Below are 18549 nucleotides of genomic sequence, written 5' to 3'. Positions count from 1 at the left end.
TAAGAATAAGAAATCAATTAATGAAAAGTTAAATAACAAAAATTCTTTTTAGTTTAACTAAGACATATGTAAAAATATAAGAGACAGTAGTAAACATCAAATGGCGGGAAAGAAAGTCAACGGGTGCCGATTTTTGTAAATTTTAAAATATTCGATCCCGTTTAGAATCGAAGTTTCGATACAAACCATATTTTTAAATGTTAGTAAGAATATTTTGTCTGTAAATAATAATATAATTTACAATTGAAAAATAAATTCGTTATAATGTATAATATATTTATTCAGAATATTAATTAATCGAATAGGTTTGTGTTGACATATTATGTTTCTAATTATCGTTTGATACTTTGCTATGTTTACTTATATTATGATACATTATGATATACTAAATCTTTGCTAAATATATTTCAGTAAATAGAATGTTAAGATCTAAAACAGATCATCCATTCTTTGGATTTTCAAAGCCGCTCTCTGAGGTGCAACTGCCAACAGGACTAGATGTGATATCATTTTTTCAATTATTATATAAAGTGCAACATACCTACCGTGTCATCATTTAAATCATTAGCAAAGAGAGTTTATAACCTATTTGAGCAGAGCAAAAAGCTGCAAAAAATTCCAATTGCTGACAGAGAAAATAAAAATAATAACTTTCAGTTCTATAAGAACAAACTAGCTAAACTCTTTGATATATGTGCTTGCCAATCCAAAGATCTAAAAAAATGCTGCTGTGCCGAAGTTAATATGGTACCAGCTATGGAGCAAACTTTTCTGGAAGATCAAAGGATTGAACGTAAAATGGGTATTGGATCAATTGACAAAGAAGTTACAGCAAATCTGCAGAATACCCAAAGCGAACAGAGCTCAAACCTTAATGATGCAATGTCACTAGATTCTATTGTTTCTGCGCCACCAAGTACTTTAAAACGGCCTGCTATAGATGAAAACACTCCCTCATCATTATTATCATCTTCAAAGCAAATGCGATTATCTCTTTCTTCTCTTTCATTAGTCTACGATCGCCATGGACTCTCAGACAAATCTGCTGCAGCTTTGGCATCACCTGTACTTGAAGTTTTGGCATTATTTCAAATGATGACAAAAAATATGTTATTGACCAGAGCAAGATAAGACGCGAGCGCATGAAAACTAAAGATAACTTGAAATTTAGTGAAGTCAAAGTAAAGGCGTTGTACTTTGATGGCAAAAAAGACCAGGTCCTTAAATTTTTTAATAAGAAGAAAACCATAGTGATGGAAAAGCACATATCCTTGATTCAGGAACCTGGATGGGGCTTTTTGGGACACTGCACTCCTCTTAACAGAACAGCTGAAGCTATAAAATCTCAAATTCTAGAGTACTCTAAAAACACAATATCATTTTAAATGAATTACAAGTGCTTGGCTGTGATGGCACAAATGTAAACACTGACAACAAGGGTAGTGTGATTAGATTGATTGAGTTAGAACTCCAACGGCCTCTACAATGGGTAATTTGTTTGTTACATGCAATTGAGCTTCCACTACATCATTTGTTTTCAGAATTGGCTAGACCAGCATCTGGTCCTAAATACTATTCAGGACAGAGCCACAACTAACAATGTAGCTCACTGACGAGGCAGGAAAAAGCAAAAGAGAATTGCATTCAACTAAGTAATCGTTTGGATAAATTACAGTGCCACACGCAAGCTGTAGAACGTTGTATAAAAATGGTGACAGTTGTTTCTGCCTCTGTTTGCGGCGAAATAAAAAGAGATTATTTTTTAAGAAGGTCGGATACGCGTCCGCCTGCAATCAAGAAAAAATGCCAATATTTAACACTAAGGCACATTACAACACTATTTAGTAATATTTTTGCTAAATTCACATGTTCAACTCCTTTAAAATAACATGTTAATAAACTAGAAATAATAATTCCGAAAAGAAAACTATAAATCAATATTTGGAATAAAAAATTTAAGATATGGAAAATTCTTAAAGTTTTCCTAGTTTGGCCAAAAATTGCTGCAGGAGGTAATTATTGTCCGGTTTTACTCATTTTAGTCTCAATTTTTTAGTTTTTTTTATAGCTTATATAGAAATTTGGGAGAAAAATGGAATTTTATAAAAAAATTTCACTACACCCTAATACCTATAATGTTTTTACTTTGTAACTTATACTTAAAAAAATAATTTTTAATGTAAAATTTGAGCTGCCAATAATATGTAGTATCAGTCAAAAATTGCTGCAGGGGGTAATTGTTATTCAATTTTGCTCATTTTGGTCTCGTTTTTTTAGTTTTCTTATAGCTAATATAAAAATTAGGGAGAAAAGCTGTATGTCTCAAAAATGTTAATTTTGCTCCACCCTAGTGTAGAATATAATAGAAGGATATGTTTTGATTCTAAGATTTAAGATATATAGATTATAATATATGTGTTAGATATATAATATATATATCAGAAATATAATATTTATGTTAAATATATAATATATATTGTAGATATATAAGATACATCTATAGATATATAATATGCATCTTAGATATATAGATATATAAAAAATAATCATATATATACTTCTAAATTTATCAAAATCCTTTTTTTCCTTTGCACAATGAATTCACTTCTACTGGAAAAAATTAACTAATGTATAATGCACGAGTACTAAGAGTAAGGTGTTATTTTTTTATTTCGTTGCTATTAATACCTAATTTTGTACAGCAACAACGTATTTATCGTATTTACAGATATATTTTATTAGTGCTATATTCATAAAAATTGGCATGAGTACCAATATGAAGGTGCACTTCTAATATAAGTGTTTTTTTATAGAAACTAAAATTAAATTTAGTTTTAGAGATTAGACAATTAAAATTTTTCCCATTTTGTTTACCTACTGGCTCACTGTGCTTCGATGGCAAATTTTCTAAGGCGGCACAAAAAGCTAGCTACATAAAAAACCAGTTTAAAAAAATGTGAAACCTTGCTGTTTTCTGTAATAACTAGGTTGAATAAATATTTTAATGGAGCAACGGTATTAAGTTGTTTTTTTCGTCAATTGGTGAGTGGCAACGTGATAAGAAGTTACAAATTCTCATCTCGTTGTTTAATTGCTAAGTTTAAAGTTGTTTAAATTTAGCCAAAATAGACTGCAGACGTGTCATTGCAAACATGCTAGCTTAATACTGCCGTTGTACAACAGCACGAGTCACTCATTTACATTGTTATAGAAAAGAAAGTAATTGTTTTTTTCATCTATATCTATCTAACATGTATTTAAATATACTATATCTATCTAATATGTATTTAAATATACTCTATCTATCTAATATGTATTTAAATATACTATATCTATCTAACATGTATTTAAATATACTATATCTATCTAATATGTATTTAAATATACTCTATCTATCTAATATGTATTTAAATATACTATATCTATCTAATATGTATTTAAATATACTATATCTAATATGTATTTAAATATACTATATCTAATATGTATTTAAATATACTATATCTCTCTAACATATATTTAAACTAGGTAGTTAAGCTGCCTTATTCGTTTCTGATGTCATGTGTACACGTTAATAGCATTTATTTGTTTGAAGGTAAAAGAATGGTAAAAATGTTATACTTACGCCAAAACTACGTATATAGACTCAGGAGTTTCTCTTTAGATAAGAATAATAATAGGCTATACAAATTTTATTTTTCAGTTTCCGCCGTTATTTCAATACCTATGGCAGAGAGAAAAAAAAAATTTCTAGTACATTGTATTGTAAACAATGGCTTGAAATGAAACATACGTAACAAAACAGGTTGATTCATTGTTAAAGTATTTACGTACACCGTTCAAAAACAGTTGATGACCCAAAAAATGATTACGACCCAGATGAATCAACCATTTGCTTATATACAATTATGCATGTATAGATTCTATAGAACGTAAATACATTATTAAATTACATTTTAATAACGTATTTACGTTCTATGCCGTCGTTTGTTTTTATTTTAAATAAAAAAAAAAAAAGGCATTATATAATTTTTCCTTTTCTGATAGTTTTGTTTATATAACTAGTTGACGTAAGTGTGGAGAAGGGGGAGCAGAGTGACAGGTTTACCAAGAGTGCCGAATTCTCTCGAGCCGGCCGTGCTTATGTTCTATTCATCTGTTTTATTTTAAAGCCAATTTTTTTTCTTTATTTTAGTTTGGCTTTTAAATACCAATTCTTTTTGTAGATAGTTCAAATAATAATTACGCGATAAAATAATAATTACGCGATAAAATAATAATTACGCGATAAAATAATAATTACGCGATAAAATAATAATTACGCGATAAAATATTCCTTCAGCTATAAAAATCAGAACTACGCAAATATCACTCGCTCAGAACAAAACGCCCTATAAACTAATAGCTTATCGTTTATTATTGTTTATGCTTATATAAATATTAATTTTAATATATATTTATATGTAAAATAAATATGCACTATAAAACTTTTTAATTTATTTGCTTTTTGTAAAAATATTTAATCAGTTTTATTTATTTGCTCTTTATAAAGCTGTTGGAATCCTATTGAATTTTTAGTCGATAATTATAAACTTATTTTTAAAAAACAATTTGCGCGTCATTACAATTATGAATAAGATTAAAAAACGATTGAAAAATTCTGTTTTGCATTACAATGATAAAACTAATTCGTTAACAAAAGTTGTTTACGAGTTAATGAGCTCTTATATAAAGTTATTGGTTTTATGTGAAAAGTACATACATAAACACATACATACATACATACATACATACATACATACATACATACATACATACATACATACATACATACATACATACATACATACATACATACATACATACATACATACATACATACATACATACATACATACATACATACATACATACATACATACTTAAACAAACACATGTAAATGTATATACATACATGTATATGTATATACATGTATATACATTTGTATATATATATATATATATATATATATATATATATATATATATATATATATATATATTATATATATATTGTATATATTATATATATACTGTACTTAATATATATATTATATATATATATATATATATATATATATATATATATATATATATATATATTAAGTACAATATTAAATTTAGATTATTGTTTCAAAATTATAGTTATTTAAGTATTCATTAAGGAACTCATCCGTTAAAAAATAAAAACGTTTTTTTTATAATGGGAAATTCATCCGAAAAACTCTCTGATGTAAATTTACTAATTGAGGCTCAAAATTTTTACGATCTGGTTCAAGAGTTTAACTTCATTCCTCAGCTGTTTCAAAAAACGATTGCAAAAGAAGCACTTCGTCGTTATGAAAGTTTATGGCTTCCTTTGGTGGCAGAATATCTTGAAATCCGTCTCATTGCACCTCTAGATATCGAGTTAATCTGGATTGTCCATATGCACAATCCAGACGCTTACTTAGAAGACTGTATGCGATTATATGGTAAGATGTCTTCGATTTTGCAGGTTGAAATTTAGAATGTTTATGTTCATGTTGATAAATAAGCGTATTTATATATACATGTTTTTAAATGTAAGCTAGAAATATTTTTTGAGCAAAATGTTTATCAACATTTGTATCAAAATTTTGATAAACAGGCTAATATATCAAAAGTTAATTTTTGATTGGTTTGTTAAGGAACTTTATTAAACCACACCATTGGTACTTTTGAAGAGCGCCGTGAAAATACGACAGCAGAATATTTATGGAAGAAAAAGTATCCAAACGAGCCTTTCGCATTTACAACAACACCTCGAAAAGTTCCTTTTACATCAAAACTATCGAGTAACATAATTAAAGCTTTGGATGAGTTTCGGATTTTCTGTCGGCAAGTTGCACTGCCACATTTTAAAGACGAAAAATTTTTGAGCTCAGCAATAAACGAGTACCTACACAATGCTCAGTTTGATGACTATTTAAAGATAGCCTACCCTTACAACAGAGCTTTTATCTGGAAATCTCATATGGTAAACCCACAAGCATATCAAAATGATATTGCTTATCTAGAAGAAATAATAGATTACACAAAAATGGATCAATTAAATTCATCTTGTTCTTCAAATCAAGGTGCCATGTTTAGAGGTAGTGTTGCACCTCTGGCGCAAGATGAAACGTGCCTAGGCGATATTTTAAAAGTAGATAAAATTTATGTGTTTTCTATTACGGGAATTCAAATTAACAATCTTGAGAAAAGTGCACTTTACGAACTTTCTATTAAATCAAAAAATGAAAAAGGTGATGAAGAAAACTTGACTTCAATAAGATTTCGAAGCAAAGGAGATGTACTAACAAGAACATATAAAAATGTAAAACGCATTAACACAATTCAATTTAACACCCAAAATAGTCAAGTTCTTAAAATACAAATAATTAAATTGGAAAACACTACTGAATTGCAACAAATTTCAACATTAAATTCGCAAGGCAGATATTTTAGTGAAGAGTTTTTCTTTCCTAATAACAAAAACCTAAAGCAGGGTGATAAATGTGTTATTTCTTATGACTTGAAACCAGCATCAACTGATGAAAGTAATAAAAATAGTGCGGAACGTCTGGATTACAGCTGTATTGATAACAGTAACGGTTTTTCTAATGCCATAAAAAGTCTTAGCAATCCTAACAACGATGTTGTCAGTGTTAATAACGAACTTATATATGCATCTAATGATTTTTCCAATTCCCATGAACAATTGATTGAACTCAAAAATGATACAAACAGTGCTCTTGAAAATTTAATTAAATCCAGTGATGCTTCAAAAGTTAAAAATACAAACCTAAATGAATGCAGTGATATAAATAAGGACAATGTTTATTCAAATAAAAGCACTACTGATGTAATCAGTTCTATTACAACCAAGAATGAAATCAATACTAATGAAAACGATTTTAAGACAAGTGAAAAAATTACAAATGAAATTAGTGACAACGATAATATCACTTTTTTTTCCAATCCAAATGAAATCAGTAATGAAATAATTGACGTAATTTCGAGTTCAAACGAAGCTAGTAATAACACTGACAATTTTTTTATCAATCAAAATAAATTTGGTAATAATATAATGGATGCAAACCCATGTTCAAATGAACCTAGTAATGTTACAACCGGCTCCACTACAACCGCAAATGAAACAGGTAATTCTGTAAAGCATGTAAATGCACATTTTAATGAAGTAAGTAACTATCAGGTTGATTTTGCTAACAATCCGAACGAAGCTAGCAATGCAAACCAATCTAGCAATTCGAATGTTATCAGTGATAATATAAAAGATCTCAACACATGCTTTAACAAAAATACCGATGCAACTAATTTTTTTACCCATCCGAACCAAAATAGTAATATAAACGATTCTTTCAACAAGCCAAATAAATTCGAAAATTATTTAAAAAATTCTAATAACACTTATAGTTTGAAAAATATCAAATCATATTCTAAAGGAAACAATAATACATATCCAATGATAAAAAGCAAAACATATTCTAAGTTCACTAGCAATACATATACAAAGGCAATCAGCAATACATATCCAAAGAAAACAAGTGATGTGCTGAATAATTTCAATTTATTCCAAAATATAATAAACGATAAGTTAATGGAGGCTAGTATAGAAAATAAGTTACTGAGCTACCCAACTAACTTGAGCTCCGCTCACATGCAGTTAAAAAATGATACAAGTGAGATAAATAACGATATTAAAAGTAATACTTCCAGTTTTTGCTTGGATAAAACTTATAATAGTGAATGTAATAACAATCCGGTAGAGTGTAACAACATTGCCGCAAGTGGCAATCTAAAAGAACCCAATACTGTTGCTGTCACTGAAGATCTTGGAGAATCTAGTAACGCTATTGTGATCGAAAGTCTAAAAGAGTTTACAACTTTTGTAATTAATGTAAAAGAATCTAATAACGTTGAAGTCAACAACAATTTAGAAGAATCTGGTAATGTTGTTAATAAATTTTGTAGTAATATAAAGGAAAATAATGACATAATAAAAACAAAAAATGATTTCAATAATTCTTTAATAAATAAAAATATTCATACAGGTGACAGCAACATTCAAAGTTTTTCAACTAACATTATTGAAAATAACAAAATTAATAGTATTGAAAATACCTATTTAAATCAGAGTCAAGTTTTTAGTGGAACATTAGGTTTAATATGCTTTGAAGTGATTAGCTTAACATCAACATTTTGTTTAAATAAAGAAGGTGAAATTTGTTTTCATAAGCATTACGGAGAAGTCTTAAAGCAGCCACATGTACTTGCGCCCAACGCTACAAAACTGGATGAAGCACCATGTAAATATATTGATTTAGAGTTGGTAAAAACTACTACATCAAAAAAAGTTTTAAAATGCAGATGGTTATTTTCAAGTGTCTCAGAAGAACAGTTTGCATCAGTGGAGCTGTTTGACTTAAACGAAACTATATTTGCTTCATCTGCTACAATAGGAAAAGAATCATTACCAAATCTAAACCAGGTTTCTCATCCTCGTCACTGTTGCGTGCTAATGGATATTCCTGAAATAACGTATATAGTTCGAGGAACAAACTGCGACTCTGGGTTACTTCAAGTGACTAAAAATGAATTGGAAAAAGTAGTACTTGTGCAGTTTATGAATTTGCGGAAACTAACAAAAGTCTGGGAACTACTTTATGACTATCGAGATAAAAGCCACATAATCTATTGTAAGTCGTTGAAAGTTACTGTTAATATAAACGAAATATCTTTATCAATAACTCATCCACAAGTTGACATTAGTAGCAGCATCTCATTGGCAACCCTTTTGCTCTCGATATTTTGCAAGTCAACTTTCTTGAATGATATACCATGAACTTTGAATATATATATATATATATATATATACAAAGTATTTTTAAGTAAAAACTATATTATAAATTGATATTGCTTTTGGAACAATTTTTACTTTGGAAAAATATATAATTAGTGCAAAGTACTTCTATATGTTTCCATAATAATATTATGCAAATTCAAAGTACTTGAAATTTTACTCCTATTAAAAATCATCAAAAACATTGGTGGAATGTTATAAATGAAACAGTCGCTAAGATCACTTTGCCAACATTATCACAACGTTGTAAAACGACGTTGTAACAATCTTACCTTTTAGATCTTTTGGAGCAAAATGTTTTTAAAAAAGCCTAAGACCACGTTACATTTGAAGATAAAAGACGTTAGGATAACGATATAGTTTTAGCGAAATGACGTTAAATTAACGTCTTTTCCATCGATGTAAAGAGGTTGGAATAAAGGGAGAAACTTTTGACGCACTAATGCCTGATCGAATTTATGCCAATTCGCACTTATGCCAGTTTTTACAACTGCTTGCCACTTTTGCCAGTTCGCACCTATACTAATTCGCACTTATGCCAATGTTTCCAAACTGTTTTAGCGCGCTTATGCCAGGTCGCACTTATACCAGTTCGCCATTGTGTCAGTTTTTGAAACTGATTCGCACTAATGCCAGTTCGTACTTATGTCATTTCGCACTTATGCCAATTTTTGAAACTGATTACATTCAAAAAAGATTATATTCAACTTAAATTTTAAAACAGTGTGCGATCAACAACATATTGTGTTATTGATTATCCTAAAAAAATCCAAAAAAAGATTTGAAAAAAAAACTTTAACGTTTAAACAAAACATATGTAATACATCCGTGTTGCCTTATATCTCTTAAGCTCTACAAATAATCTAGCTTGTTAAACAAAATTAAATGGTAATTCATCTGGTGAATCATTTAATAAAAATCCATAAAACTTGAACCCATGATAAAAAATATATCTTTGGCCCTTCCATCAAAAATATTAACAATTACCAAAAAACCCCAAGACAAAAGTTATTCTGAAACACAAGTTAAATTAAATTCAATCAAAGTACTCTTAATTACGATCTTTTATACTGATATACTTAATCTGATATACTTCATGTAACTGTATGTTTAACAACCTACTGAGCCTAATCATACAAAGACTGAACAGAATTATCAAGATAAGCACTCGTTAAAGAGAATTTAGTCAGATCACTAAAATATAATAATTTAACAAAAAAGATCAACATTATCATTAACTTGAATAGGAAAAAATGTTTTATTTTTGATTATTGTTTTATTGAAATATTTTTCTAATTAATTATTTGATTTAAAGATTTTAATTATACTATAATGGATAAAAATATGCAGCGATCTTGTATTTTTGGATTGAATAAGAAATGTAAAAGTGACTCAGTGATTACTAAGAGATCTGACGGCTGACAGAAAATTTTTGTTTTTCCATGGGTAAGGCAAAGGGTTAAGAATTAATTGCAAGTCTATGCAGTTGTTAATCAAGACAGACTTAGAATACAAATTACAAAAAGTTCAATATCTCACAAAGTTACAAAAGGAGCAGAGGCAACAGAAATCTAAGGAACTGCAAAAATGATGTTCTTTAGTTTGCCGCGAAAATTCGATTTGAAAATGAGAAAGTTGTCAAAACATACCAAGGCAATTTTTAATGTCTGTTGTGGCTTTATGAGGTATATCTGTTGTGTTTTTATGGGGTATGACTGTTGTGACTTAATGGGGTATAACACACCCTAGAAATAGGCATTGAATGTTTTAACACAAGTTTTTAGACATAATATAAGTATTGATTCTGTTTATATAATTTATTTTTCTATATTCATTATACTATTATTACATTATAATTCTTCTAAGGCAAATTGGTAAAAAAAGAGGCTGGAACTTCCTAGTTAAATGCTCATACGCGGTGTTCTGTGTGATAAGACCTTAGGAACTTCTTGGAGCATCTAAATAACTACCATAATAAAATTAAAAAACAGTAATCGTGAACGGACTTGTGTTCTCTTAACAAAGAAGTATGAAATGACTTTTGTTGAATTAAATTAATTGAAGAAAAAAAGCAACCCTAAGTGTTCATCAAACAGATAATTTAAAATTTAATAATATTAACAATAATGTGAAAGACACGCTAGTTTAGCCAGCGTATCTTTCATATTATTGTTATTATCAATATGAAAATCGAAGCCGTAGAAACGATCTAAGATTAATTGGAGTCGAAGAAAGCAAATTCGAATCATGGAAATACAGTGACAAATTAATTTTTTTAAATTTAACGATTTGATGCTTGAAACTAATTCAGATCAGGATCTAAATTACGTAAGTGATATAGAAACTTTGCGACGCAATTGTTCTTATTTATATATCAAAGAAATAAAAGAACTTCTTGCGCGTAATCATTAAAATTTTATTTTACTTCAATGTAAGATATCTAAAAGAAAAGTTTAAAAAATTTAATAAATTAAAATTCTTATACCTTTAATATTCTTCCCCAGTTCCGAATTACCGATTCCTTCAACATAAAGAATTTTTGAAGATACATTATGTTGTTAATTTATATATATATATATATATAAAATATATTCTTTTATATATAATAAAATGTATATATAATATACTAATAAAATATATATAAAATATATTTTATAGTAAAAACTTAAAAAAAGTAACAAGGTAATTTATTTTCGATAACTCTTTACGTTTAATCCAAACCGGAACAGTATTTCGGAACAGAGGGAATAATATGCCTAACTGAAACGTGGGGTAAGTTTAATGACGCAAAACCTGATTTAAATCTACATCACCAGTTTTTAATATGCCACTTGTGCGTAAAGCAAAAAAGGTAGAGATGGTTTTTTTATATAACAGAAAACTTGAGGATTATTATCAGATTTGAGATGAGTATTTCTGATGACAATAAAAAGTTTTAATGGTTTAACTTTTAATTAAACTAAAAACATACTTTTGCTATTATTACCCACCACTTGGTAATATTGGAAGCCTTAATGCATTTTTTCTTAGCAATATTTTTAAAAAGTTTCAATAAAAAAAAAAACGAAGCCATTTTAATTAGTCAAGTCAATTTAAATTGTTTTGAATATTGCGTTAACGGCAACGTTAAAAAGTTTTACGATGACTTATTCAAAAATGGAGCAACTCAGTTAACTAACGAACCAACTAGAGTAACCTCAATGTCGGCTACTTTAACTATCGATATTGACAAAAATTAGTACATTAAAATAAATCCTTTTTCAAAGACTTTGTCACCAATACAAATCTCGTACCGTTTAAAGATCAATAAATTGGAATTATACAAACAATTCAAACTAATGGGTTGTTTATATGAACTTTAAACTTTTTAACTATAGGTAAAAAGTTTGAAAAAGTTTATAAACGTGGACTTACAAAGACCAATGAAAGTTTAAAGTTATGGATCAATAAAGGTTTTGAGAAATCCTTTAAAAAAAAAAATTAAATAAATGTTTAAAAAAACCAATACTCGAAAATAAAATTATAAAATTTATGCTAAAGTATTTTGTGCAATATGTAAAATATTGTTTCAAAATATTTTAAAGAATAATATTGTTAAATTATTGAATATTTATTAAATAATTTAATAAATATTGACTTATTTTTTTAATTTATTCAATATTAACTTATTTTTTTAATTTGTTAAATGATTTAATAAATGTTCAATAACTTTATATTATTATTTTATAAATTTTCATATTATAATATGGCTTAAACATACTTTGTGAGCACTACCCTCCACTAAATATTACCATAATTAATATTAATTATGGCAATATTTAGTGGAGGGTAGTGCTCACAAAAGTATGTTAAAGTCACTTTATTGTCAACAGAGGCACATTGTACGTCCTATGAATTTCAAAAATCGTTTTACTCACTCGTGGTCTCACTTACTCAAGATCTCTCTTATTTAATATGAATATTCTTAAGATAGGTCGAGTAAATGTTTTTAACATTCTTTGTTTTATTTTTAAATGTAAAACTAACTTTTCTTCAGCTTCTTTTCTTTACTTATATTCTTTAAAAGAAAAAGAAAAATTATTTTTTAGGAAATAATAGTTGTTTTTATGAGCTTGTAAATCTATGTCATTGACACGATTTATGGATTTAAGAGCCATTGTCAAATCATCTCCAAAATTAGAATAAAAACTGTGATTCGCGAGTACAAAGATAGCATTCATTGCTTTGTTTAAACTTGATTCTGTAGCATTGTAAGAAAAATCAACGCGCACTTCATTAGAATCCTCTTCAGTTTCAATAGCGTCATGTTCAGAAACTTCTGCAATGATGTCCTAGCCTGATCATTTATTGGCAATGAAAACATCAAAACCTATGTCTACTAACTTGTCTACCATGGAGTTAAAATCTGCATCGAATTTTGCTTTTAACAATTCCAGATCATCTTTTAACGATTCCATTACATCCTCCTCTACATCTAAGCCTACTCTTCACCTCAGCCTCCTTTACATCTAAGCCACAGAAAAGATTGTTATTGTCATTTATATGCTTTTTCACTGTTTCTAATAATATTTTAGATATGATAAACTTAAGTATTTAGTTCTCTTTTTCTAACAATCTAATTTTACTTATTACGCGTGCGCGATATTTGGCTTTAGAAATTTAGATAATTTCCTAATTAATAGGTTGGGTAATTGAGGTTGTATTTGGTAGATGAAAGATAAGCTCTACCTAATCAAGTTTCTGTGCGTTAGGATGGCTAAAATAAGAACCATTTACAGTTTGTAACAAATCCTTTTAATTGTCTTAGACGTCTTAAGACATTTAAGATAAAATTGTAAAAGATAACTAAAAGTTGCCTTTAAATCGATCAGATATTAGCTGTCTTTTTTCAGACATCTATTAGACGCAGTATATATATATATATATATATATATATATATATATATATATATATATATATATATATTTATATATATATATTTATATATATATATATATATATATATATATATATATATATATATATATATATATATATATATATATATATATATATATATATATATATATATATATATATATATATTATATATATAGGAAGTAAAATTTAAATAAAAAAAGTTTAAGTCATGTTAATAACAAGAATAGTTGGTCAATCGATAGTTGGTCAATCATGTTTTACCTATAACCAGATATGTAAAATATGGAGGATATGTAAACAATTCTTTGGGTAACTTTTCTTCAGAATGATGTTCAGGATGATAATACTTCATACGTTCGCGTTCATTTCTAGGATTTAAAGATTCAAACAAAATGCCAAAAATTCATGCCAGTCAACGAGTTAAAACATTTAATCATCTTTTTTGTAACTAAAAATATTATTTTTTAATTGGTCGTTGATTATTTTTAAACTTTTATATTCTTCAGGCAAGCTCTTTTAGTTTTCATAAACTACTACTGATCTTTTTTAAACGATTGTTTTTTTCGGATGGCAACAGCTTACAGTTTTCACAAATTTAACTATTCGTGAAATCCAGTAATGTATAAAGTTTTTTATCGCCTAACTTAGTCGTGAACTCTGGCTATTTTACATGGAGATTTTCAAAGTAATTTTTCTTGTGTTGTCTTAAATGAACACAAGCTTTAAACTTCATTTCTTTTTTTTAAGATTTTTTACTGCAACTAATTTTTATCTTTTAAGGCCTAAAGTGAAACTCCCGCACTTTAGTGTGTTTCATTATTTCAAAATTATTAGCCCCTTCTTTATGTCTATATTAACATATTTTGTTACACCAAGCTTTGTGAACATCGAGTTTTTTCTCTTGATTTGGACCGATATCAGTTTTTTTGATATTGTTATTATAAAATGAATTACTATACAATGATATACAGTAATACTTCCCTCTTTTACTTTTTTTCAATATTAGTCTGATAATGCTAGAGTTAAAATAAGCCAATTTTATTTACTACGAATATAGTTTGTTTACAATTTTGTCTTTATTGGCCTCTTTTTGAAGCTGAGAAATCAGTTGCGCAATCGAGTTAGAGAAATGTCTATTACATAAAAAAAAAAAAAAAAAAATTATGCAGCGTCTGCAGTTCTGTTTTACACACTCACTCAACCATCAGTATTTTAATATAAAGCTATTTATATTCCTACTTTTTAAAAAGCTTGTCGTGCTTTAAAAAGATCCGTAACGTACAAAACTAAACAGCACACACGAGATGTTTATTCATAACACTAATATTTTTTAAAAGTTGTTGGTTAGTCTACTGCGCAAACAAAAAAGATTTATGCAAGTAAATAGTCTACATTATATTATTTAAATGTTCCTTCAAGGGGTTGGTGGCATGCAGCTCGCAAGTCTTGTGTGGTTCTTTCGATGACAAATTGAGGCTCTCTAGCTCCATGCGCAAATATTATTATAATATTAAAATAAAGATGTTGGAAGCTCTTTAAAAACTAAAAAACTTTGTAAACTGTAACTTTTAGTTCTTCCGTCTTAAAAGGTTGCCGACCATTGTTTTATGCAATTTGTTAAATGCATTTTTGTTATACTAGACTTTATTAACAAATAATTGGCTTTCACTGCGAAATTTGATTAGGTGATGAAATTTGATTTGGTTAGTTAAAGTGAGGAGGATTGGCACACTTACGGATTGTGACTCTGCACTGTACATAAACTATGATAAATAATTAACACTATCATTAAAATTGGTTCATTCGGGAAGGGGTGGTGAGTGATGGGGAAGGGGTCATCGAATCTTGACGTAATTTTATAAAGGGGTCTCTGGAAGTTTGTTAAGTTGTTGACAAGGGGGAAACGTAAATTATTGTTCCAATAATAAGACATGGTGGGGGTTCAGTAATAGTTTGGGGTTATTTTTCTCTGGATGGAGTAAGAGATTTGAATAAGATCGATGACATTATGAGAAAAGAACATTAAAGAGATATTATGCAAACAAATGCGATTCCTTCTTGAATTTGATTAATCGGCGACAATTTTATTCGGATGCGCGATAATGACACTAATCATATTCATTATTATGTAAAATTTATTCAAAAAAAAAATGAAAAAAAATAGCTCAAAAAAGAATGAAAATTTGTTACGTGTTATGACCTGGCCACCGCAAAGTCCAGACCTCTACCCTATTGAGTTATAATGCAATAAACTAAAAGTAAGAATTGCATGCCCAACATCAAAAACCCAATTATGGAACATTCTAGAAAAAGAATTGAATTCACATGGCAACCACTTAAAAATTAATTGAAAAAAGAGTAGTAATGGCACTGATAAAACATAAGGTTTTTTTTGACGGAAAAAGCTTTTTTTTTTTTATGAAATTTAACGTTATGACGTATTTATTATGCTTAAAATATTACAATAAACCTAAAATAAATGAACTTTAAATGTAAAAATAAACCATGATAAATGTTTTATTCATTTTATAAAAATATTTTAAGTGTCCTAACCTCCATGAGCGGCAATGTATATATATAGTTAAATGTACATATTTATCATGTATAAATAAAATCCAAATTTACCAAAATTTTGATAATTCAAGTTTTAGCTTAAGGGTTGATATTAGAAAAAAAAATTTACTATACCCACTTGATGAGCTTATTTTTTATTTTAAAAATTTAAATAATTTATTACAATTATATTTTAAATGCATATTACTTCAAAAATGATAAAAGATCATTTTTTTTCGGATGATAAAAAGTTATTGTCTTCATCATATTAAAAAAAAAGAGGATACTTTCAAAGTTGTAAATTTACTATGAGATTTGATTTTTAAGTACGCATCAGAAATAAAAATGAATCTTCTTCTTTAAGTCTTCTTGGATTATCGTTTACTACTGACCTTTCATGGAAACCATATATGCAATCGATTGCTAAATTAGCATCTGCAAAGGTTGATTCTCTTTATCGTGCTTGCCATTTTCTCTCTCCTGGTTCCATGCTCTAAAAATTTCTTATTCGCCCCTGTAAGGAACACAGTCGTTATATTTGGGCTGGTTCTCCTAATGATACTTTTTTCTTCTTGACAAGGTCCAAAAAAGCATTGTAAACGACACGCTCTATCTGCTACGCTTGAGCCTACTTTCCATCGTCGTAAATTTGCATCTTTTTTTCTTTTCTATAATTATTATCATTGTCGCTGCTCAAAGGAGCTATCATCTCTCGTTCCATTAACTAAAACTTGTTCTCACCTGACTCTTCATTCAGCAAAGAGTCATTCTTTAACTGTATGTGTCCCTGCATGGTCTAAAAACTTTTATTCGTCTAGTTTTTTTCTCCGCACTGTAAATCTCTACCATTTTCATATTTTCCAGACTCATACAACCTTCAACTTTTCAAGACTTTTGTCAACCGTTTCCTTGCTCTATTACTCTATTCTATTTTTCTAGTAACTCCTAACCTAATAGTGGTTGCTTGCAGCCTTGTCGAGAGTGAATCAGAATAAAAAAAATAAAAAAAGCCTATCGAAACCAAACTAGTGTGTCCAAAACTAGACATAAAACCTAGATATTAGAACCTTGCGAATATTCGAATTTTGAATCAAATCACTGTGTAATTTTTACAAATCACAGTACTAATTCTTTATTTTTAGATATGTGATTTAAATTAAAAAAATTTTAGTTAGTATTGGGTGCTTACTAAAAACAAAAAAGTACACTTTTAGGTACTAATATGAATATCCAATGTTGTGACTTTAATCCTGAGTTATTCAATTGTTAAACGTGAGCCACAAGGTAATCAGGGACGGATCCAGACTATCTACGAAAGGGAAAAAGGAGAGCATTTTTCAGGGTTTTATTGGTTAAGTAAATTTAGACCATTGAGCAAGAGGGGAAGATTGATTTTTAGGTTTTTTGATTTGATAGATTTTTTTTTTTTTACCATTGTTTGTTTATTTGAATTTCATGCTAAATTTTGCTATACAATGCACTTATATTTGAAGATGTTGTTGGCTTAGCTTACAAACAGCCACAAATCGTCATAAAGAATAATCTAAAGTAGCGTCCGTTATTGACCAACAACTTTTGCGTAGTACTATTCAAGAAAGTACTAATCAAGTGCTAAGTTGACGGTGACTGGATTTGAATTCGTATTGAACAACAGTCGGGGTTTTAACAATTTGTTTTACGCCCTAACCTACTGAGCTATCCAGCCAGAATTCAAATCATCTATAAAGGGCAATTTTTTAATTTTATGATTTGTAGGCACACAAGCTCAAAAATAATAATACAATTTTAGTTAAATTTTTTTTTGAATAAATCTATGTAAGTATGAAATCACATAATATTTTGATAATATCCCAATAGTCTAATTTTAAATTCCATCTCGCAATTTTTATTACAACTTCATATCGCTTTTAAACAGCTCTCTATTAGACAAAAATACTCTCTTTTTATTTAAACAACATACTGTGGTACAAATTGTGTTTAACTATATAGTTAAACAAAAAACAAACAAAAAATCAAAAAATTTAAGGAGTGGAGAGGGAGCAAGTTTTTGAGTCTTTGCCATATACTTTTAGTAAATACTGTTTATATTTTATTATGTTGATATTGATTAAGTTGCCAACTGAATTGTGATTGTAATAGTGTATAATACACA

At 28.3% G+C, this 18549-nt stretch overlaps 1 protein-coding gene across 2 annotated transcripts; it reads left to right on the top strand.

The window, feature by feature from the left end:
- Positions 1–5151: 5151 nt before the first annotated feature.
- LOC101238334 (probable cyclin-dependent serine/threonine-protein kinase DDB_G0292550) lies at positions 5152–9002 on the top strand. Of its 2 annotated transcripts, XM_065812906.1 has the most exons (3): positions 5161–5513; positions 5709–8009; positions 8115–9002. In XM_065812906.1, the coding sequence occupies exons 1-3, from the start codon at positions 5243–5245 to the stop codon at positions 8903–8905; spliced, it is 3363 nt and encodes a 1120-aa protein (XP_065668978.1). In that variant the 5' UTR covers positions 5161–5242; the 3' UTR covers positions 8906–9002. The 2 variants fall into 2 exon arrangements, with proteins under 2 accessions (XP_065668977.1, XP_065668978.1); XM_065812905.1 differs by having other exon boundaries at positions 5152–5513; positions 5709–9002.
- Positions 9003–18549: the final 9547 nt, after the last annotated feature.

Source organism: Hydra vulgaris, chromosome 12 (genome assembly GCF_038396675.1).
Source record: "Hydra vulgaris chromosome 12, alternate assembly HydraT2T_AEP".
Taxonomy (NCBI): domain Eukaryota; kingdom Metazoa; phylum Cnidaria; class Hydrozoa; order Anthoathecata; family Hydridae; genus Hydra; species Hydra vulgaris.
The sequence above is the reverse complement of the archived record's forward strand: the minus strand, read 5'-3'. Positions and strand labels throughout refer to the sequence as shown.

Coding starts and splice junctions, on each gene's coding strand:
- LOC101238334 (XM_065812905.1), top strand. CDS start 5,243: ATGGGAAATTCATCCGAAAAACTCTCTGATGTAAATTTACTAATTGAG. Junction 5,514..5,708: donor AGACTGTATGCGATTATATG/GTAAGATGTCTT, acceptor TGGTTTGTTAAG/GAACTTTATTAAACCACACC.